At 37.2% G+C, this 24,933-nt stretch overlaps 1 protein-coding gene across 2 annotated transcripts in view; it reads right to left on the minus strand.

Moving 5' to 3' along the window:
• The window catches only part of LOC113510513 (GILT-like protein 1), a 31,275-nt gene extending 6,342 nt beyond the window's left edge, over window positions 1-24,933 (minus strand). Inside the window, exons 1-2 of one of the 2 annotated variants that reach the window (XM_052894802.1) lie at window positions 24,763-24,933; window positions 830-913 (exon numbers count right to left, since the gene is read on the minus strand). In XM_052894802.1, coding sequence (XP_052750762.1) covers window positions 830-907 — 78 coding nt within the window. In that variant the 5' untranslated portion in view covers window positions 908-913; window positions 24,763-24,933. Of the gene's footprint in view, window positions 1-829; window positions 914-8,271; window positions 8,430-24,762 lie in introns of those variants that run through there. The other variant, XM_052894801.1, reaches the window with a different exon arrangement.

The raw sequence follows: 24,933 nt of genomic DNA on the forward strand, positions 1-24,933 counted from the left end.
GAGAGCTCATGTTATTTTCTGTAAGTATGTATGGTATATGGTAACACGAATCCTGTTCCCTACAGGACACGCTCAGTCTAGTGTGGGAATCAATGATACATTTTGTGCAGTTAAGCTTTAGAGATGTTTTAAAAGGGACGCTGCTGTCCATCCCTCGTCCTGCCTCAGTCGTCTCTTACGACACTCACGCAAAAGGTCTATTCTATGCCGGGACCTACATAGAGTCAGCTTATATTACAGTACTAATATGGTGGGAGGGAGGGATGGTTAGTAATGTGGACTACCAGTCCCATTGTTAGTAATATACTCCATCAGGTTTATCTCACCATGATCCCTAGTAGAAACCATCGTGCTGAGTTCTAGGTGTATTCACCATCATGGGCTAACTGGCCTGCCTTTTCATCCTCACCTATCATTCCTCACTGGTGCCCCGTCAGCGTATACCGTTAGCGCAGGCGAGGTTACGATTCCATTATCGTTCATAAAAAAGTGGCAATATAATCTTCTAATATCTATGGTTATAGTGAGAAGCGACATGTTTCTTTACAGATGGTATCCACGCTGTTTCACGGGGCAAATGAGCTTTTTTTTTAATGGATGATAATGGAATCGTAACCCCGCTATCGGTATATACTGGTGGGGCACCAGTGAAGGATTAGCCACCAGTTAGCCCATCGTGACGATTCTAACAATAAATCAATCACGATGGTTGCCAGGGGAAACCAGGAGGATGTCGACCTAATAGGGCATATTGCTAGCAATGGGGCTGTCAAACTCCATTGCTAACAATCCTTCTCCCCCCCGGGGCAAGTGAGCTGTAAGTACATACCTTGTGGTCGTCTTGTTTTTTCTTGGCGTACACGCTGGACATCACCACAAGCAGTACCATCAATAGAAGGCAACGCATTTTGTTCTGCGGACAAAAAGACAAACGTTATATATATAAATTTCAGGGATGGCCGACTTGGCCAGACCCAAGATCTACTGTTTACTGACGAAACCCTGTGCGATCTACCAATTACATACTTCCTGAAATCACAAATGAAACGACACAGTTCAGTACACGACCGTGTAGTGTTGCAGTATTGTTTATTGTATTAAGAGGGAGAACGTAAAGCTGAAACTGCTTCTCGGCGACTACTTGTTTATATTAGTGCGAGCGTCGCGTCCCAGCATACTCCGCTACATTAGCGATATATTATATTGTTCGCCTTGACACCATCCACTGGACTAGTGGTCGCGAGCGACCGGTTGGCCACCGCTGATATAGTTGAACTATCGTAAATAATCCTATTTCATCATCATCATCACAGCCTTTAACTGGCCACTGCTGGACATTTTTTTTATACAACTTAGAATGGCAAACAAGCTGACGGCCCACCTGATGGAAAGTGGTAACCGTCGCCTATAGACATGAGCAGTACCGTGGACATAACAGAGTATATCTACTGTATCGCCCATGATACCCCCCACGCGTTGCCATTCCTAAGAACTCAGGTGTTATTCCTCTGTACCCAGTAAATTCACGCCATATCCCACCCTTCAAACCGAAACACAGTCATGCAAACACAACTGCTTTACGGTTGAAACACGAATAGGACAGAGGTACCCAAGCAATCGACTTTTGTACAGTCTCCCTCTGGTAAAAGCCCTTAAAATAATATAAAAAAAAAAATATATTATTGCCTTGTAACTTTAATAATTGAGATTTTTTTTATGAATTGACATTTGTCTGAAAAATAACAGTCTTTCCAAATTAAATGATATTTTGTTAAGGTGCAAACTAGGTATTAATAAACTCTTTAGTAAAAACTAACACTTTTTCTTTAGAAGAATTACGAAAGAGATTTATCGAGCAAGAATGAATGAAGACATCGGTAGGGGCCGCCCTAGACGGACGTATGTCGACCAAATAGGCGGCGTGCTGAAGAAGGGCCAAATTAAAGGTACCCGTAACCGGCGAGCGTGTATGAAAAGATTGATGAATGTGGAGGAAGCGAAAGAGGTCTGTTTGTATCGAAGCATTTGGCGTTCCATTGTTTCTGCCTACCGTAATGGGAGACAGGCGTGACAGATATGTATGTATGTAAACTCTTTAGTGAAATTTGAAAATAGAAAAAGAAAAATATGATTGCCTAGTAACCTTAACATTTGTTGGTGTTTTAAAATTTACTTTTGTCTAAAATTTACTTTACAAATTCAATAATATATTAACAATTTTAGCGATACAGTGTTTTATATATTTAGTGCGTGTTGTGTTATAAATAAACTGTCAGTTACTTGAACTATAAAAGAGAGACTAAATCTATTGTGATGTATTGGTGCTAGTTCTCTACCTTCACGCTGGTCACATTTCCATTTATATATACTTCTAACAAGCTAGGTATTTAACTGCTACACTAACATCTTATATATAAAATTCTCGTGTCGCGGTGTTTGTTACCAAACTCCTCCGAAACGGTTTCAAACCGATTTTTATGAAATTTTGTGTGCATATCGGGTAGACCTGAGAATCGGCCGACATCTACTTTTCATACCCCTCAATGATAGGGGTGACCCACCCCTGAATATTTATTTTTTATTTTTTTTTAACAAATTTTTTTATTTTTATTTTATTATGATTTAGCATTGAAAAAATACATACAAATTCAAATTTTGACGCTTTTACGATCGAGCCCTGTTTTTTAATCGCGATTTTTATATTCCGCAATATGGTTGCAAGTTGGCAATCGAATATAATAATTCTAGTACGATAAATTTTCATGTATAGTTCTAGAAATAATGTATATGGTAAAACAACGTTTGCCGAGTCAGCTAGTATTTTAATATAATAGTATGGTACAACCTACCATCACTGGGGGGAAAGGGATTGTTAGTAATGGACACTGAGAATCCCATTGCTAGCAATATACCAAACCAGGTCGACCTCCTCGCGGTTCCCCCTGGAAACTATCATGGTTAACTCCTGATGAATTCATCATGATGGGATAACTGGCATGTTTTCATTCTCACCTATCACCCTTCACTGGTGCTCCGCCAGCGTATTATCCCGTTAGCGCAGGCGGGGTTACCACACCATTTTCACACATAAAAAAAAAACCTACCATCACTACTACCAACATAATAGAACGACCAATCCGGACAATTCGCGGGCATCCACCCGCTCGTTACAGGTAATAGACATTGACGCCCTCTACAGTAGTCTTACGCCGGCCGTCAATACGTTCGCATATGTACCTAGACTTAAAGCGCGCTCCCGCCATTGCTGACAACTGTGTATTACCAGAGGGAGACTTTATACAAAAGTCGATTGCTTGGGTACCTCTGTCCCATTCGCGTTTCAACCGTGAAGCAGTTGTGTTTGCATGGCTGTGTTTCGGTTTGAAGGATGGGATCTTGCATGAATTTACTGGGTACAGAGGAATAACATCTGAATCCTCGGGAATGGCAACGCATGTATATGTAGTATACTGTTTCGCCCATGATACCCCCTATCATGGGCGAAACAGTATACTCTGTTATGTCCACGGTACTGCTCATGTCTATAGGCGACGGTTACCACTTTCCATCAGGTGGGCCGTCAGCTTGTTTGCCATTCTAAGTTGTATAAAAAAAAAGCCAGGGGACTACAGATATCTTAAACCGCGGGATATCGTTAGGGTAACACATAGGATCAACGAAATGATGGCATAAGGCAGGGGGAAGCATAAACGATTCCCATGTGTCGACGTGCAACGGCTTAGCTGACCCCATACGCGAATATAACATAAGATGTATATATTCTTAGTAATTAATTAATTAAAGTAATTATATTTAATTAAGAAATCCATGGAAAAGATCACTGTTCAGCGATAAGGCCGCCCATTGTTGCCTCTTCACCTTGCTTGTTGTATCTTGTTTTTTTTTTGTCTACACATTTTTTACTCAAGTTTTTTAACCTCCATAATTCTGACTACACTAGAGATACAGTTGTTAAAATATTTTATTAATTTGGACAACTATTGTATAGGTTTTTATTTTTTCTGTTTACTGTAATAAATAATAATAATATATTGTATGACTAAGGAAAGGAAATATAATGTAGAATATATATATATATATATATATATATATATATATATATATATAAATTACTTATATTGTTAAAAATTTGCACGCCGACATAGAGGCAGAATGTACACGGGAAATATAAACCTCTATCATCTAAAATTACCTGCATTCTAGCAAAATAAATTCATTTCATTTCATTTCATTTCTGACATATACATAGAATATAGGATTATACGCTGATTCACGCAGCTTGTTTGCCATTTTAAGTAGTATAAAAAAAAAACCAAAAAAAGTAAAATCTGTTAATAAATAAGAATAAAAAAAAAATTTGCAAAATTAAGACTTCTGACTGTATTTACGAGTATAACTTTATCTTCCTTTAAAAGCAACAATAAAGGGTTTTCATTCAATATTTCTCTCATGAATTGCAAGGAAAGTAGGTCGTTGGAATGCAACGATTCATTGTGGAATCTAATACATTAAACATAGAGTCTACTTATGGTTATATCGAGTCCCTGTTAATGACCTGCCCGTACAAACGACCATATTTCACGTAGTGTTACCTCATGGTGTTTCGTAATTCAATGGCGTATACATTATGTGTGAGAAAAATCCCATGGCCGTGTAATTTAGGGCAAATGTAAATTACATATCTGTTTTAGGTATGTTATTCATTTATTAAGGTAATACAACATTAACACAATAGTTAAGATGGGGGGGGAGCAATATACCTTATCAGGTCGACCTCCACGCGGTTCCCCCTGGAAACCATCGTGACTAATTTATCGTTGAATTCGTCACGATGGGCTAACTGTCCTGCCTTTTCGTCCTCACCTATCATCCTTCACTGGTACTCCGCCAGCGTATATCCATAGCATAGGCAGGGTTACTATTCCATTATCATACATAAAAAAAAAACACCATAGTCTACACGGCGACAGTTACCACATTCCATCAGGTGTACCATCAGACTGCTTACCGTTCTAAGTCGCATAAAAAAAAAGCATTTTCCCGCCATGCGCGTACAGCAATGGAGTCGGTCATAAATTACCAAGTTTAAAAACAAACATTACCGAGAAAAAAAAATCTATGAATTACGCATGTTGCGTTTTAGTCTGTGATGATTAACAGTCGAGTCACGATTGGCTTTCTATTCGCATTTACATGAGAAACGCATAGAGTATTAAGTATTTGTACCGCGCTTTCGCACATTAGTTTTATGACCCCGCTTGTAATGAGGTCGATTCTGAAGCGTCAATCGTATAAACTTTTCTCTTAACCTCAGATTATGTACATAGAGCATCGAGCCTCGTAAACGTGTCAACTTTTTGACAGCTAATTGTCAAATTAGCTGACTCGTTTTTTTTTTATCAGTGTTCTATATACTTACGCACACAATGTATCTTGACGTATCTATATTTAATTATTTAATAAACAAAATGAGTGTTTACGCATTAAATAAATGTAGAAATTATAAAGGAATCATTCATGACTATTTATCACGCAAAATTGTATGAAAAAGTTGATTAATCCTGATGAGGATCTTGAGGAACTACTCGATTTATTTAGTTGATTTTGTAATAAAAAAACGTTGTCGTCTTGTTATATTAACATTTTTAATGAGAATAAAACTTTTTCTATTATTTGTGGTCACCATGGCAACGCGTGCGTTTCTCAGTTGCCAGTTTTATCTATTTATTTATCCGAATATATATATATATATATATATATATATATATATATATATATATATATATATATATATATATAAATTTCAGGGATGGCCAGACCCAAGATCTACTGTTTACTGCCCAAACCCTGTGCGATCCACCAATTACATACTTTCTGAAATCACAAATGAAACGACACAGTTCAGTACACGACCGTGTAGTGTAGCAGTATTGTTTATAATTATAATATATATATATATATATATATATATATATATATATATATATATATATATATATATCGAGAAATAGAGTGTCTAGACACTATTTTTTTAATTTAAACTCATAACCTTACGTAGATTATATTGCCATGGGGTTTCGACATAGATTGGAACACACATTCCTTTCCCGTGGGCGTCATAAGAAGCGACTTAACGGTAGTTAGAGGGATGGACAGCAGCGTCTCTCTTAAAACATCTCTAAAAGCCTAACTACGGTTGCCAAGTGTGGCAACTACTGGTAAAACCTCCGTTATGGCTAATACTTGTGTTCAGCGGTGGACAGTTAACGGTTAAAATGGAATTAAACTATGTAAATACTAGCGGCCCGTCCCGGCGTCGCGCGGGTGGACATTTTTACAACATTTTAAAAAGTGGTTATTGTGACATAACGATAATAGTTGGACATATAGTATCGCGGAGTTTTTTGTAGTTATTGATATTTCCTTCAATATTGTAGAACATACTTTTGTTCTATCACCAATAGTTTCCGCAGCGCACGCGACCAAAGATATTTTATAGCATTTTTTTACACCTTGAGTTACGTTACTAAAGTTTTAGTATGGATCCCTAATCTTTGCTAACAATAAATATAGCCTATGTTACTCAGGGTGAATGTAGCTTTCTAATGGTGAAAGAATTTTTGAAATCGGCAAAGTAGTTTTTGAGTTTATTCATTACAAACATACATACACACGAAAATACAAATCTTTCCTCTTTATAATATTAGTGTAGATTACCCAATACTTACATAATTTTATTTCAAACGCTACTATTATGAACTATTTACATATTATATATATAACAAGTGTAGTTAATTTAATTTTAAAAACTAAAATGAGTTTTTAACTCATTTTAGTTTTCACCTATCAACTAAAGTGGGGAAAGGGATTGTTAGCAATGGAGTTTGACAACCCCATTGCTAGCAATATGCCCTATTAGGTCGATCTTCACGTGGTTCTCCCTGGAAACTATCGTGAACAATTCTTGTTGAATTCGTCACGATGGGCTAACTGACCTGCTTCATCCTCACCTATCATCCCTCACTGGTGCCCCACCAGTGTATACCGATAGCGCGGGTGGGGTTACCATTCCATAATCATCCATTAAAAAAAAAAAACTAAACCTGGTACAATTATTCTTCATACTCCTGGGCAGGTTATAGTATACTTTTCATCACGCTACGATCAATAGGAACAGAGCAGTGAAGGGAAATGTTGGGAAAACGGGAGAAGTTACTTCATTTTTAAGCTTCCGTCGCGTGTGCAGCCTTAATGGCCACTTTTTAAAATAAAAATGTCCACCCGTGCGACGCCGGGTCGGGCCGCTAGTAAAGAATAAATAAATAAAATAAAGGATTATAGCGAACACACCGAAAAACTAGGTCATCATGAAATTATGTTAATTATATATATATATATATATATATATATATATATATATATATATATATATAATTCTCAATTCCGTGTATAATATACACTGTATGTATATAATATATACTATATGTCATATATGTGTATGTATATTTGTTATTTATATATATTTATTCGTTTATATATGTAATTTTAGTATGTATGTATATCAATAATTACTAGTACCGCATTCGAGTATTCTGACACTTGCCTATGGTTGACTGGGAGAGAATGCTTTTAGCATTAAGTCCGCCATGTACACAAATATGTACTAATGAATAAATAAATAAATATATCTAGTGATTATATTTAATTTGTCGATAGATGGGGTTGATCTTAGAAGACTTATCCTGTTTTACCATCCATTATTACCCATGTATCACAAAATATATATAAATAAATAAATAAAGAAACCTTTTTGACAGATAAATCTATAAATATTACAATTTTTTTTTTTTTTTATACAACTTAGAATGGCAAACAAGCTGACGGCCCACCTGATGGAAAGTGGCAACCGTCGCCTGTACACATGAGCAGTACTATGGACATAACAGAGTATACTGTTTCGCCCATGATACCCCCCATGCGTTGCCGTTCCTGAGGACTCAGATGTTATTCCTCTGTACCCAGTAAATTCACGCCACATCCCACCCTTCAAACCGAAACACAGCCATGCAAACACAACTGCTTCACGGTAGCAACACGAATGGGACAGAGGTGGTCAAGCAAACGACTTTTGTACAAAGTCTCCCTCTGGTGAATATGGCAATAATGATTATCGTGTTAGCTTCGACTACGCGTCTTTGAATTAATTTATTTTTAATTTAAACGTATTATTAAATGAAATAATCGACTTACCATTTTAATATAAACAAGAAGTCTTATTAATGCACGTTTCATAATATAATTTCAATACAATCACAACATTTCGGCGTGCAATCATCGCGGGTCCCGACTGAATTGTCTCAGATTGTAATACTCGGGTAATAGGTAGCTAGCTGACTGCCGCGCCGGCGCCGGCTCCAGTTCATACTATCGTATTTCAATGACCTACCATTTTATTACGAACCTCTCTAGTACCGTTACGCTTTTTTTTATAGGGTGATAATGGTATGGTAACCCCGCCTGCGCTATCGGTATACGCTGGCGGGGCACCAGTGAGAGATGATAGGTTTTTTTTTATACTACTTAGAATGGCAAACAAGCTGACGGACCACCTGATGGAAAGTGGTAACCGTCGCCTGTAGACATGAGCAGTGCCGTGGATATAACAGAGTATACTGTTTCGCCCATGATACCTCCCATGCGTTGCCATTCCTGAGGACTCAGGCGTTATTCCTTTGTACAAAGTCTCCCGCTGGTAATGACAAGGCAGGTCAGTCAGCCCATCGTGACGAATTCCATCAGAATTAACCAAAATGGTTTCCAGGGGGAACCGCGTGGAGGTCGACCTGGTAGGGTCCCTTTCCCCCCCAGTATCGTTACGTTACGAGGCAACTGAAAAATAATAACATACGGTACATATCTTTCACATAGTTGACACAAGACACATTCACACATACTCACGATACCAGAGGGAGACTTTGTACAAAAGTCGATTGCTTGGGTACCTCTGTCGCATTCGTGTTTCAACCGTGAACCAGTTGTGTTTGCATGGCTGTGTTCCGGTTTGAAGGGTGGGATATAGCACGCGGACAAAGTCGCGGGCGTCAACTAGTTAACTGTCTTCTTAATATAAAGATAAAAGATAAGAGAACAAAGGGAAGTTGTTAATACCAGTGTACCTATTTGCGTTCACATCTCTTTTTACTCTGTGGTCCTAGACAGAAATATAAAGGAACGAAAGGAAGTTGTTTATACTAGTATACCTATTTGCGTTAACATGTCTATCTACTCTGTGGTCCCAGGCAGAGATAAAAGAACAAAAGAAAGTTATTTATACCAGTAGACCTATTTGCGTTCACATATCTATTTACTCTGTGTTCTCAGACCACTCTATCTTATGGTGACAGTATCTTATGAAGTTCAATTTATTGTGGGCGCTTGGTATCAGTGTAGGTTTATTACAGACCTGCCAGTTGTATGCGTATGTCTCAATACGACAGGTCAAGTTATGTTGGACGAGCCTCACCTCTGACCCGCGGTCATGTTATCGCGTGTTAATATTGGAAGAGAACTTTTACTGTGAAAGTATTGTTGCTATGTACGGCGGAGGGACTTCATTATTAGGGAGGGGGGGAGGTGTAAGCGCTAACAGTATAAACTGACGGGGACCAGTGAGGGATGAAAAGGCAGGTCAGTTAGCTCATCGCGATGAATATACCTAGAATTCAGCACGATGGTTTTCAGGGGGAACTGCGTATTGTTTTCTTTTTTTTTTTTATACAACTTAGAATGGCAAACAAGCTGACGGCCCACCTGATAGAAAGTGGTAACCGTCGCCTATAGACATGAGCAGTACCGTGGACATAATAGAGTATACTGTTTCGCTCATGATACCCCCCATGCGTTGCCATTCCTGAGGACTCGGGTGTTATTCCTCTGTACCCTGTAGATTCACGCCAAATTGTCTAGTCAGGTCGACATCCACACGGTTCCCCTTGGAAACCACTGTGATTAATACTTGTCGCTTTCGTCACGATGGATATAAACTGGTGCCCCGTCAATGTATACCGGTAGCACAGGCGGGGTTACCGTTCCATTATCCATTAAAAATGACCCGCATTACTAACAATCCCTTCCCCCCCCCCCCCCAGTAAATGAGGACAAGCAACCCCATTGCTAGCTATGTATCCTGTCAGTCAAAAACGATCTGCACGCAGTTCCCCCTAGAAGCCATCAAACGGTCCCCACTAGCGGTATACGCTGGCGGGGCACCAGTGTGGGATGATAGGTGAGAATAAAAACATACCTACGCTATGTACAAAATATTTCATCGTATCTATCTACGCCTGTGTTTACGTTTTTTGTTTTTTTTCGCAAAGCTGTATGTGTGTTTTATTTATAATAAAAAAAAGAAAAAACAGATAATATCAAAATTAGATACGTCACGGCTAACGCATAAACCTGTTCGAACTACCAGTTGCATGATACAGTAGAAACAAGGTCACCAGTCGCGCTCGCGGAGTTACGACACACGAATGGACCAACAATCTGATATTTACGATATCTATTACCACAGATAATAATTATATTAGTGACCACAGTTTTTTTTTTCTTTTCATCGATGACAGTTGATCGCCATTTTTACGATAAATTCTGCCACTGTCATGTATAACAGGCTCGTAACTCTAACTATTGTTTTTCCACATGTAACATTTAACGTAGTAACGTATTCACTTAAATAAGTATACTTTAATTGCCTGCAACGCTTCATTCCTCCTTCAATCATAATTAAATCCTAACATACTTATAATGTTAGCTATTTTTAATTGAACTAAAAACAATTATTTTCTAGAAATAATGTACATATATGGCAAAACAACGTTTGCGGATTCAGCTAGGTCGTACATCGCAATCATAACAAACAATTACGCATTAATGCATCGCGTATTTATATACACTCAAACTATAGCTCTTTAATTTAAACTAAATGTTTCACCGTTCCCGCCATTTTTTCCTGTCACACCACAGAGGTTTATAGAGGTTTTTTTTTTTTATATTTAGGCAAAGGCAAAGGGCATTATCGCATTATGCCAATAACAATAGGGTTTTTGTTTTGTTAGTAGCCTAAAAGGGCGTAAAGTGAGATGGAATATTAAAAAGGAAAGGTAAGGATTTGGGTATTATAGTTAGTTATAGTTTAATGTTATTATGAGAAATATATGAAGCTAAGGATGAGGTAACAGGCATAAAATAGATGTAGGAAAAGGAATTTTAAAAGAAATTAGTAACTTGATATAACTATCTATTATATATGTACACTTTACTAATATTTCCTTGTAATTATTTATATTTATAATAAGTTTACTATTGTAATCTTATGGAGGAAACAATAAAGGGTATCTATCTATTTTACATTTAAGTACTACAAATATTGATAACAAGAGCTTTACATAATACTGTTGGCGACAGACCCCTTTGAGTTCCATATAAATTTCATAGAGGAATAATTCTAATGGTAGGATCTTCAAAGTGACACGGTTTGCATTTACTGCAGTGAAGTATCATAGTAGAAATTAGTAAATTAATAAGTGACTTAGATCGAGTGTGATTCGTGACATTATCATCTACCCACATATTTTGGATTATATCACCTTTTTGCTCACTGGTTGTATGGATTATTACTAATTATATTTCATAGCATTATAACATTGTGGCTCTGCATACCAGGCCTGTGAGTGAATACGGGATCAAATCGCGATTCGAACGGTTATTATTGTTGTATATACATATATATATATATATATATATATATATTGCACAATTCAAAATGAATACGCTAAGGAAGAATAATATTGTCTGCGCTGGGTGCTTGAATGGTATCGAAAATAAGCGATGTTTGATCTGCAGTGCCTGTAAACAAAACTATGATTTGGAATGTGCTAATGTATCAGAGTCACGTTTCTACAACACCATGACACAGAAACATAAAGACGCCTGGAAATGTCTCTCATGCAAGTCAAGGGTTCCAAAAAAGGACAACACAAATACTCCTATCAGACCGGAGGCAGACAACGTGACACAGAGACGCGGGGGTAGTGCGCTCTCACCGGACCGTTCTTCGGCTTCACCGGAACATATGGCGAACACGACTACAAATGAAATGCTGCTAAAGGAAATACGTCTTCTTCGAGATGACATGAGGGAGATGCATTTGCAGATGCAATCGTTTACCGATACTATTAGTAGATTAAATTTAAGGATGGATGCATGTGAAAACCGATTGGATGAATTAGGTATACGTATGGATAAAATGGAACGACGCACTAGCACTGATCCCGTGTTCCAAAGTGACACATCATTGTTACAGTCGATTGAAAACTTAAAAATCGAGCTCAATGATAGGGATCAAGATTTGTTGCTCAATGACCTTCAGATCTCATGCATACCTGAACAAAAGGGAGAAAATGTCACGCATAATGTGATTAGCATAGCTAGCAAGTTGGGCATGCAGCTGACAGTGCAAGATATAACCAGTGCAGTGCGGGTCGGAAGGTTATTAGATTCTGATAATAAAGTCTCGGGTCGACCACGCTTGGTGGTGGTACGACTGGCGCGTCGCGCCCTGCGTGATCAGTTGCTCCAGGCTGCAAGGGTTCGTCGTGGTGCCACTACAGAAGGCACAGAGATTCCAGGGCCACCAAGTAAATTTTATATAAACGAAAGACTGACACTAAAAAACAGACAGTTATTTCAGCGAGCACGTGAGCTTGGAGTACGCCACAACTGGCGATACGTATGGACAAGGGACGGCAAAATATTTGTAAGGCAACATCAAGGTGAGGATACACCACGGTATCGTATACGTACAGATAAAGATCTTACCAGGGTTTTTGGATCGGCGGCCGTTCAATAATAAACATCTCTTTATTATATATCTTAAATTTATTTATAAGCTATTTCCTTTAATGTTTAAACGATTTAAAGTTAAATATAATTCAGTAAGTTATAAAAATTATGGAATAGTGTATTTATGTAGATTTGAATGTGTTAATAGTATAGCCTTATCAGTGCAGTCTTACTTAAAATGTCTATCTTTATGCTATAAAAATGTATATATATGCGGTGGTTACAGTGCCTCTTTACTATTATTTTATGTTAAGTATCAATCTTTAAATTATGAAAACAATGTGGTAATCTTAAGCATTGATCATGGAGTTTTTTTTTTACTATTGTTTTCTATTAGATGTCAACCTGGTACCTGTAAAAATAGCTTATTATATTTATATGTTCATTGTAGTGATATGTTACTGTGTTTTTTTAAGAAATATCAATCTAGATATCATATAAATAGTATTGTGTATTTGTGTATTGATTGGTGTACCTGGTTATTATTGTTTTTTATTCAATACGAGTATGAATATTTAAAAAGTGTAGTAGTATATTTTATTAATTGGAACAATAGTTTACTATTATTTTCTGTTGCATATCTATATATAAATCATTGGGACGATTTTTTATGTATGTTCATGGATATTAATACCACATTAATAATATTTTTTGTTAAATATCAGTCGACAGGCTGCGTCCTGTATTTATATTTTGATTGTAGTGCCTGCTTACAGATGTTTTTTATTAAATATCAGTTTGTAGGTTCTGGGAATAATGTGGTTAATTTATCTATGGATAATAATGTATTATCACTTCTATCCAGTAATTTATCGAGAATATTCAGATATTTTTTAACCACTTGTTATTGGAAATGCAAACATTATTGTGATAGATCTCTAATTATGTGTCAATATGGTTTAATGTGTGAACAGAAATTACATAACTCTTGTAACAGATATTTGCTGCCTATCAGTAGAATTAAAATTGATAAATGTGAAGGAAATGATTAAAAAGTCAATCAGTTTTCGATTAGGTCTCATAAATATACGTTCTTTAAATACCGGTCAGGATGAGCTAGTGGCAGCAGTGAATAACTATAGACTAGATGTGTTGGCAATAAACGAAACGTGGTTAAAGAATGATCAGACGGGGCTAGCGCCTGCGATCCCGGGTTACGTTTTTAAACACAAGGCTAGAAAAACGGGTTCGAGAGGTGGAGGTGTAGGTTTTTATTACAAAAAAGGACTGCGGATACGAGTACTGCCACATCCCACTTCTGATTTAGAGCAGATGTGGGTGGAATTGCACCTTCCGGGAACTGCTCGTTTAGCTATAGGAACAGCATATAGACCAGAGTCAGTTTCGGTAGATACTGCTATTGAAAATCTTAGTAGCTCGTTGGACACTTTTTCGAGTTATGATTCAATTTATATACTCACAGACTTCAATGTAAATATAAATAATAAGGGAGCCTCGTCTACATCTGCTTTGACAACCTTTCTATTTCAACGAAATCTTTACCAACTTGTTAATGAACCAACAAGGGTGACTGATAATACTTCGTCACAAATAGATCTTGTAATTACTGATACACCGGCCATCTGCTCCAGAATTTACGTCTATCACAACCCAAAGCTTAGCGATCATGCCATGGTGGTGGCAGAACTTAAAATGAATAAACCACAGCGAAGTCCGCAATATATATATAAGAGGATTCTTGGCAATATTGATATGAATAGTTTTAATAGTGATCTCATCAGCTTGGACTGGGAAAGTGTAAATAAGATGACAACCTTAGACGCAAGAGTTAACCGATTTAACGAACTAATTAACACTTTATTTGATGTTCATGCTCCAATGCGAAAGATATGTATCAATAGCAATAAGCCACATCCATGGATTACCGATAACATTAAGATCATGATGAGATTACGCGACTCTGCTCTACGCAGGGCTCGGGCATCGGGAGAGGACAGTCATTTTGATTACTATAAAAGTCTTCGCAACTATACAAGTGGTGCCTTGGAGCGCGAAAAAAAGGCTTATTTCACATTTTACATTAATAATAATAAAAACAAACCCAAACAAATGTGGCATCATCTGAAACAAATATGTACTACAAATAATGTAGACCAGTCATTGATACCAGATCATCTTATGAACCCCGACGCTGTTAACAATTTTTTTCTTGATGTTCCCAATGATCCACAAAGTAACAGAGTGAATAACAAACCCATATCAAGGAAAATGGTGAGCAATGAATTTAATATCACATCGTGTGACGAAGAGAAAATAATTAAAATAATCAATGCAGTCAATACTAAAGCTTGCGGCCACGATGGAATAACTATAGAAATGCTGAGAATGACACTCAATGTTACCCTTCCTATTATTACAAAATTAATTAACGATTCAATCTCATCCAATTATTTTCCCCAAGAATGGTCAATTGCTAAAATTAAACCAATTCCAAAAGGATCAGAAGTTAATGATTTTAAAGATCTACGGCCTATTAGTCTTCTCCCGATCCTGTCCAAAGTAATAGAAAGGGTGGTTTATGAGCAGCTCGCAGAGTATCTTGAAAGCGAAAATCTGCTACCAAAATTGCAATCGGGATTCAGAAGTAATCATGGGACGGCATCTGCCCTCTCCAAAGTCACTGATGACATACTAAAGTCATCTGATGATGGAAAGGCAAGTATGCTGGTTCTTTTAGACTTCTCACGTGCCTTCGATTGTATAAATCACGAACTTCTTTTGACGAAAATGTCATATAATGGCGTGTCGTCTGCGGCATGTAGATGGTTTGCTTCGTTTTTGGAGCATCGACGCCAATACGTGGAGATGCGGACAGATCAGGGTGTTATAACTAAATCTCAAATAAAAGCTGTTAATAGAGGAACGCCGCAGGGCTCCATACTGAGCCCTTTATTATTTTTAATATATACATCTGATCTTCCTGCTAACATTAGAAATTGCCAGCTACATCTTTACGCGGATGATACCCAACTTTACTACTCTTTCGAACCTGAAAATTTAAGACAGGCGGAAATAAATATAAATAATGATTTGAATTCGCTTCTCAAATGGTGTCACTGTAATGCTCTTGTACTAAACCCTACGAAGTCCAAGTTTTTGGTATTGGGTAATAAAATGCAGTGCAAGAAAACTAAACGCCAATGTCCTCAGATTCTTGTCAATAACCAGCCAATAGAAAGAGTTGAAACTGCAAAAAATCTTGGACTTTTATTTGATGAGGAATTACGCTTCATAGAACATGTAAATACAAAGATAAGATTAGCATTTTATAAACTTAAAACACTTTATCATGTGAGGAAATATTTGAGCATACCAGTTCGTGTAACTCTAGTGGAGTCTCTAGTATTGTCCCTTTTCAACTATTGCGACACAGTATATGGCCCTAGATTGCTAGAGCGAACTCGAGGATCTATTCAGCGAGTACAAAATGCCTGCATACGTTTTTGCTATAACATCACTAAACGAGAACATATTACACCATATTACAACAAAAATGATATATTGAATATGGCTTCACGAAGAGAGCTTCATTTCTCTTGTTTTGTTCAGAAGATTGTTCATAGTGGACGGCCAGAATATTTGTACGAGAAACTGGACTGGGTTAGAAATAGACATCATAGAGGACTTCGAGAGTGCAGATTAAATATATTAAAAATTCCACCACACAGATCTGCAAATTATAGAGGAGGTTTTAAATTTACAGCCGCAAAAATTTGGAACGACCTGCCTCCACCCTTACACCAACCTTTAACACCATTACATTTTAAAAACTTAATGAAGAAAAGGATTTTACTTATGCGGAAGCAACCCTCGGATCGTGGAGCTGGCTCTCGTCATCGAATGTAGTGCATCGAAAATTGTATATCACTATTAAGGATTTTTTTTTTTCTTGTCACTAATTTGGTACATTGGATTCTTGTTCTGTTATATTTTTTTTTTCATTTATTCATTGTTTTTATACTTGTTTATTTTAGTTTTTGTATTGTTTTCTTTTATTTTTTATGTAATATCTACATCAATATATATATTTGATAATGAAACGGTGCCCCGTGTAGGTGCAAACTGAAAATCAGCGCTGAACGAACATCAGTCCAGCAAAAGCTGAGTTTGTACCTATTGCCAGGCGCATACGATTAATGGACAATATATTGATTAATTAATTTATGTACATTATAATTTGTGAAGAATGGCAATAAATTTTATTATTATTATTTACATTGAATTGCTTATTTCTCAGCTTTTAGCGCTGGTAATTATACTACACTTACGGGTACGTGACCAAGTAAGTGCAGTGTGTATGTTTGAATGGAAGGTTATGTTTGTGTATGTCGGGTGGCTACTTCATCCTCATCTATATCTAAGAATTTTCTAACTATTCTGCAAGTATTTAATATAACAGCCTTTTGTAGGGAGATGTAGAGATTTTTTCGTAGACCTATTTGTTTTAGACTATGGTGTAAATGGTTGGGAATGACACCTGTAGATGAAAGGACTATCGGGACTATGTAAACTTTTTCCTGTTTCCAGATTCTTGTGACTTCATCTTTAAGTTCAGCGTATTTGTTAATCTTCTCAGCTATTGTTTTTTGGAGATTGTGTGTATTGGGTATTGCGATATCAATAAGGTAAGTTATTTTATTTATTTTGTCTTGTAGGGTAATATCCGGTCTATTATAATGGATGGTCCTGTCGGTAAGTATGGCTCGATCATAATATACTTTACATGTTAAATTTTCCAGCACGGTTTGTGGGGTATATTTATAATATGGAGTGTTTGTGTCTTCAATAAGCTTGTGTTTCTGTGCTAGGGTTTGGTGAATGATGTTGACTATCTGATTATGTCGGTGTGTGTAATCAGTTTGTGTAAGACTTACACATGCCCCTGTTATATGTTGAATTGTTTCAGGCTGAATATGGCATTTGCGACACTTATCATTAGATATGGTTGGATCTTTAATAATAAATTTTCTGTAATTTTTGGTGTTTATGATTTGATCTTGTATTGCAATTAAGAACCCTTCTGTTTCTGGGAATAAATTGCCTATTTTCAGCCATTGATTCGATGCCGTTTTGTCTATATGTGTTTGTTCTAGATTATTATTATTATTATTATATTATTATTTTAATAGAAGTTTACCTTTTTACATTTTATATTTTTACTAGCTGACTCGGTAAACAACAGGGGTTGATCGTAAAAGGGTGAAAATTTGAAGTTGTACGTATTTTTCAATGCTAAATCATAATAAAATAAAAATAAAAAAGAAATGACAAAAAGATAAAAAAAATATATATTTAGAGGTGGGTCACCCCTATCATTGAGGGATATAAAAAGTAGATGTTGGCCGATTCTCAGACCTACCCGATATGCACACAAAATTTCATAAAAATCGGTAAAGCCGTTTCGGAGGAGTTTGGTAACAAACACCGTGACGCGAGAATTTTATATATAAGATATATTTTGAATATGTCTTTTTTGATAACTTTTTTGTTTTCTTACTTGATTGACATCTTGTACACATCTTGTCAAGATATTATACTGGTAAGCCTCTCTATTATTATTTTATTATTGTCGCTGCCCTTCTTTTCTGCCAGCGCCGTTAATAATTACTTAAAGATAAAAAAAAAAATATTTAAGGTCTTTTACTGCCAATCAACGTAGAGTACCTAGGAGACTTGCTGCGACTTAATCAGTGAGGAATTATACTAAATCTGACCACAGACATATAATTCTGTGAATTAGACAGACGTTGTTCGATGCTTTAGTTTAAATAGATAAATACAATATTTTTTTTTGTCTAAATTCCATAAAAAAGAAATAAACAATTTTCTTCAATTGTAGCCAAAGATTTGCCTTTCAAATTGAGAATGTAGAGCAAAAGAAAAGGGCCAAACTGTTTTATAGCTAAAATAGGTTTATGACGTTAAAAAAAAAACAACTAACTAATGATACCTAACTTTTTTTTATAAATAACTTTTTAGGCTAACGGCTTAATAGCTAAAGTTTTAATAAATAAAAAAGAAAAATTGTCTATGGGCGGGTCAATTATTCGTTTATCACATTATAGGTATTGCAACGCGTTGTTAACGGGAGTCAATGGTCTGACCCCGGTTGACTTCTGCTATCTAGAGTAGGTATCAATTTAGCGCCACTAGGAACAAATGTATACACTATGCCCTTGGGAGGGAAGTATGTTTGTTTGTTCACCCGCGCTGTCGGTATACACCGGCGGGGCACCAGTGAAGGATGATAGGCGAGGATGAAGCAGGTCAGTTAGCCCATCGTGACGGATTCAACAAGAATTGTTCACGATGGTTTCCAGGGGGAACCATGTGGAGGTCGACCTAATAAAGTGTATTGCTAGCAATGGGGCTGTCAAACTCCATTGCTAACAATCCTTTTCCCCCTAGGGGAAGTATGTTAGTAATGCGAACTACCTGTCTCATTGCTAGCAATATGCTCTGTCAGGTCGACCTCCACGTGGTCTCCTCTGGAAATTATCGCGCTGAATTCCAGGTGTATTTGTCACGATGGGCTAACTGACCTGCTTCGTTCTCACCTATCATCCCTCACTGGTGCCCCGTCGGTGTATACCGATAGCGCAGGCGGGGTTACCATTCCATTATCATCCATTAAAAAAACACTACCCTTTGATTGTTAACGGGGATTACCGGCCACAGTGCTAATCAAGGAAGATTCAGAAGATACAATCGTTAATTCCTGGTAAATCAGGCACATACACCATTTATAAGAATTATAAATAAAGTCGTTTGCTTGGGTACCTCTGTCCCATTCGTGTTTCAACCGTGAAGCAGTTGTGTTTGCATGGCTGTGTTTCGGTTTGAACGGTGGGATATGGCAGTGAATTTACAGGGTGCAGAGGAATAACACCTGAGTCCTCAGGAATGGCAACGCATGGGGGGTATCATGGGCGAAACAGTATACTCTGTTATGTGCATGGTACTGCTCATGTCTATAGGCGACGGTCACCACTTTCCATCAGGTGGAGCGTTAGCTTTTCAATTGTTACATAAGAAAATGTTGCATAAATAAATATTAATTAATAATTTTTTAATTTTCATATAATAAATACGTCAGCACACCTGCAATGCCGCTGGTGTTGTGGGTGATCATGGGCGGCGGTAGTCACTTACCATCAGGTGAGCCGCATGCTCGTTTGCCACCTGTGTTGTAAAAAAAACATGGGCCCCGATAATTGGGTAAAGATCTCCACCCAGCGGGTACCTATTGATGGACAGCGACGTCAAGGCCGGCCAAGTAACCGATGGCGTGACTGCCTAGATACATTTAAAAGGGATTGGTTTGAATTGGTTTGAGTTTTTAAAGATGGGGGAGACCTTTGTCCGGCAGTGAGACGACGTGTATAATATAGTATATGTCATATATGTGTAAGTATATTTGTTATTTACATATATTTATTCGTTTATATATGTAATTTTAGTATGTATGTATATCAATAATTACTAGTACCGCATTCGAGTATTTTGACACTTGCCTATGGTTGACTGGGAGAGAATGCTTTTAGCATTAAGTCCGCCATGTACACATATTTGTACTTATGAATAAATAAATAAATATATCGAGTGATGTGAGTGTAAACGATTAAAAAAAAACATACACCGGTAAAAGGTACATTGCTGCCATTTGCAATATTTTTTTTTTATAGACCATAAATGCTGCCATAGACAAAAAACTTAGTAGATGATGCGTTGTCTTATATCTCTTTTCATTTCATGTGAACTTTAGAACACAATAGAAAGAGAGAGACAGAATATAACAAATTTTTATGAACAGTGAGCACAGTGTCTAGTAGGACGACCTATTTAAACAATAAAAGGATTGTAAGGCAGTCCAGATATCACGCGATATCTCAGCGAGGGGTCAATTACATCGTGTAAGGGCCGCCATTACAGAATTAACGAGGAATTATTGGCGAAGTGCCGCCAGTTGTGAGGCGTACGATTCGACATAGCTGTCAACTCACGGAATTCTAACTAATATATGTATAACAGGGGGGGGGAAAGGGATTGTTAGTAATGGAGACTGAGAATCCCATTGCTAGCAATATACCCAACCAGCTCGAACTCCTCGCGGTTCCACCTGGAAACTATTATGGTTAATTCCTGATGAATTCATCATGACGGGCTAACTGGCCTGTTTTCATTCTCATCTATCACCCTTCACTGGTGCTCCGCCAGCGTATCCCGTTAGCGCAGGCGGGGTTACCATACCATTTTCACCCATAAAAACAAAATATGTATAACAGATATGTATTTATTTTGATATTATTTGTATGTGTTACTTATATATGTCAACATATTTCATATTTTTTAATAGAAACATCTATAATGTTTGCTCCTATTATTGTACGCACACTGCCCTCTAGTAATTAATGCTCCTCTCCACTCAGGGTTTGCTGGAAGAGAACTCTTACAGAGTTAAGCTCGACTGTTGTACATCTTTATTTTATATATATATTATATGTTGTAATTTTTTGTGTACAATAATGAATAAATAAATAAATAAATAAATAATATTTATATTAATACGTAAAATAAAAACTTTGTACACTTTTTTTTGCGAAAATTGCGCGGACGGAGGAGTGTGAAATATGGCGCACTTATAGTTTAAATAGAGGAGTTCAGGATGCTAGTATTTTTTTTTAATTGTGCATAAAAAATACATTACTCAGTATTTTTGGCTGTGTTTCCGTTTGAAGGGTGGGATATGGCGTGAATTTACTGGGTACAGAGGAATAACACCTGAGTCCTCAGGAATGGCAACGCATGGGGGGTATCATGGGCGAAACAGTATACTCTGTTATGTCCACGGTACTGCTCATGTCTATAGGCGACGGTTGCCACTTTCCATCAGGTGAGGTGGCAGCTTGTTTGCCATTCTAAGTTGTATATAAAAAAAATACTTTTCTCAAACAATGCGCGGAAATCAAAAACACAATTTTACTTTTTAAGTTCAATGACGAATAACGAACAATAATAATTTTTCACGCGCCATAATGTTCGTTTGTATTTTTTTTTTTTCACGGTTACCACTTTCCATCAGGTGGGCCGTCAGCTTGTTTGCCATTCTAAGTTGTATATAAAAAAAATACATTACCCTTTATTCTTGAAAAGTGAGTGTATTTATTGTGCATACTTTCTCTAGTTTCTATTTACCTATTGAAGTGCAAGTGAGGTAAAGAAATAATTAGCATACTAGTGAGTCGAGAAAGTGACGAGCCATCCATGCGCTTCGTTATTGTATCCAGACATTTTTTTTTAATGGGTGATAATGGAATGGCAACCCCACCCGCGCTATCGGTATACACCGGCGGGGCACCAGTGAAGGATGATAGGTGAGCATGAAGCAGGTCAGTTAGCCCATCGTGACGGATTCAACAAGAATTGTTCACGATGGTTTCCAGGGAGCACCACGTGGAGGTCGACCAAATAGGGCATATTGCTAGCAATGGGGCTGTCAAACTCCATTGCTAACAATCCCTTTCCCCCCTATCCACAAATATTACTGACTGGCCGCGTGGTCCCGGCATTGAATAGGCCACCCCTTCCTTTCCCGTGGGTGTCGTAAGAGGCGACTGAGGGAGGACGAGGGTTGACCAGCAGCGTCCCTCTTAAAGCATCTCTAAAAGCCTAATTGCGGTTGCCAAACCGCTTGCCAAGCGTGGCAACTACTAGTAAACTACCGTCAAACTATCGTGATTGATTCATTGGTGAATTCGTCACGATGGGCTAACTGATCTGCTTCATGCCCACCTATCATGTTCGAGGGATGGGCAGCAGCGTCTCTCTTAAAAAAAAATTCTAAATCCTAACTGCGGTTGCCAACATTGTTGCCAAGGGTGGCAACTACTGGCAAAACACTTTATGGGGGAGTCCTATGTCGAGTACTTGATGAAATAATGACACGATGTTATATCATAACAATTTTCGATAGACTCCTGTTTTTGGAATACAATTTAAAAGATAGATAGATAGGTATTTATTTATTTATTTAACAAAATATGTTTGTATTAGCACAGAATTTATCATTGTTTCCTACACTAGGCCGAGCCTGTCCTGTAGGAAGCAGTACTCGTGTTTGCATATACATGCATATAGGTATTAAACATAGGCTTTTTAGCAGTACTGACAATTGTGTAACTAATCTGTATAATGCAATCTAATAAAACTAATCTATTTGGCTGTCTCGTATTTTTTTTGGGTATTGTTGTACAGCAGTTATTTGCTAAAATATTTTTTGACAAATACTGCTATTTCGTATATGTACTACACACATGGTAAGGGAAGAAGGCGAAGTTTTTTGAATAATGCCCGACATGATTTCCAAGGTGGGATACCACAGATGGCACGAACACATTTTTTTTTTTGAACAAGTAAAGCTTGAAGTGCGTCTGTTGAGTTTCCCCAGAATATTAGCCCATATTGTTGATGACAATGACTCGTACACTAGCTTGGATTGTACAATATACTTATTCGTACAACATTGTACGAGAACATTATACGAATTTTACGAGAATATATTAAGATTTCTCATTTTCTTTTTTATACCACTGAGGTGGCGAACAAGCATACGGCCCACCTGATGGTAAGCGGTTACCGTAGCCTATGAACGCCTGCAATACCAGAGGCATTACGCTCGCGTTGCCGACCCTGAAGAAACCTCTTTACCCCCCTTTTGAAGAACCCCATGCTGTAGTCTCTCGGGAAAACCTCGGCAGGGAGCTCATTCCATAACCTGAGTGTTCGTGGGAGAAAGCATCTCTGAAACCGCGTTGTAAATACAATTGTTTTTTTCATATCTCCCATGTACAGATCCCATGTACCGTCTAGTTACAATGCTTTATTAGTTTATAATACCTAATACATAGTATAAAACGAAGTCGCTTCCCGTCTGTCTGTCCCTGTGTACGCTTAGATCTTTAGAACTACGCAACGGATTTTGATGCAGTTTTCTTTAATAGATTCAAGAGGAAGGTTTTATATATATAATACATGTGTAATATTGTAGAGAAACACTGATAAATTTAGAGGTTTCTAATGTGACGTGACGTAATGTGCACCCGTGCGAAGCCGGGGCGGGTCACTAGTTAATATACGAGTAAGATCACCATAGGGAGACTTTGTAAAAAAGTAGTTTGTTTGGGTAACTAGACGAGCTTTTTCGACCAAATTACATGGAAGGTAAACCGGTAGCCGTCAGCTTGTTTGCCATTCTAACTTGTGTAAAAAAAAGTTATTACATTATTTTTTTATTTATTATTTATACCACAAAGGTAGTAAACAAGCATGCAACCCATCTGATGGTAAACGGTCACTGTAGACTATGGACGCCTGCAACACTGGGGGTGTCACGTGCGCGTTGCAGACTTTGAAGGGACCTTAATACACCGTTTTTGAAGAGCCCCATACTTTTTTTTTTCTTTTTTTTTTTTATACAACTTAGAATGGCAAACAAGCTGTGGGCCCATATTATATACCTATTAAAATGGCTAAATACAAGATTTTTTTGCAGTCAAATTTAAAAAGTTTACATTTAAAAAAAAAAAAAACCTTACCAGAATACAGTTATATAGATAACGGATAAAAGAGTTTAGCAAACTCGATTTATTTACTGTTGGCTGTGTCGAATATTAAAAAGACAAATAAAAACCTGTTTCGAATATGCACAAAGGATACGAATAAATTTAGCAATGAGTACCTACCTGAGTGCGGTTTAAAAAAAAAAAACTAAAGCTAACATAAGAGCAAATATTTGGCATTATAATTATAAGGACTTACATTAATGTTTGTTGAAAAAAAAAACACTCGAATCTCAATTTGAATTACGAATAAAGAAAAAACTTAACACTCGCTTTTTTAAATCAAAGACACAAACAATGCAAGCGCATATCGCGACGACAACTGGCGAACGACGCGAGCGAGGCAAGGCAACTGACTTGATTGCTATTG

This window comes from Galleria mellonella, unplaced genomic scaffold, assembly GCF_026898425.1.
Source record: "Galleria mellonella isolate WM207_F2 unplaced genomic scaffold, CSIRO_AGI_GalMel_v1 utg232, whole genome shotgun sequence".
NCBI classification, from domain to species: Eukaryota; Metazoa; Arthropoda; class Insecta; order Lepidoptera; family Pyralidae; genus Galleria; species Galleria mellonella.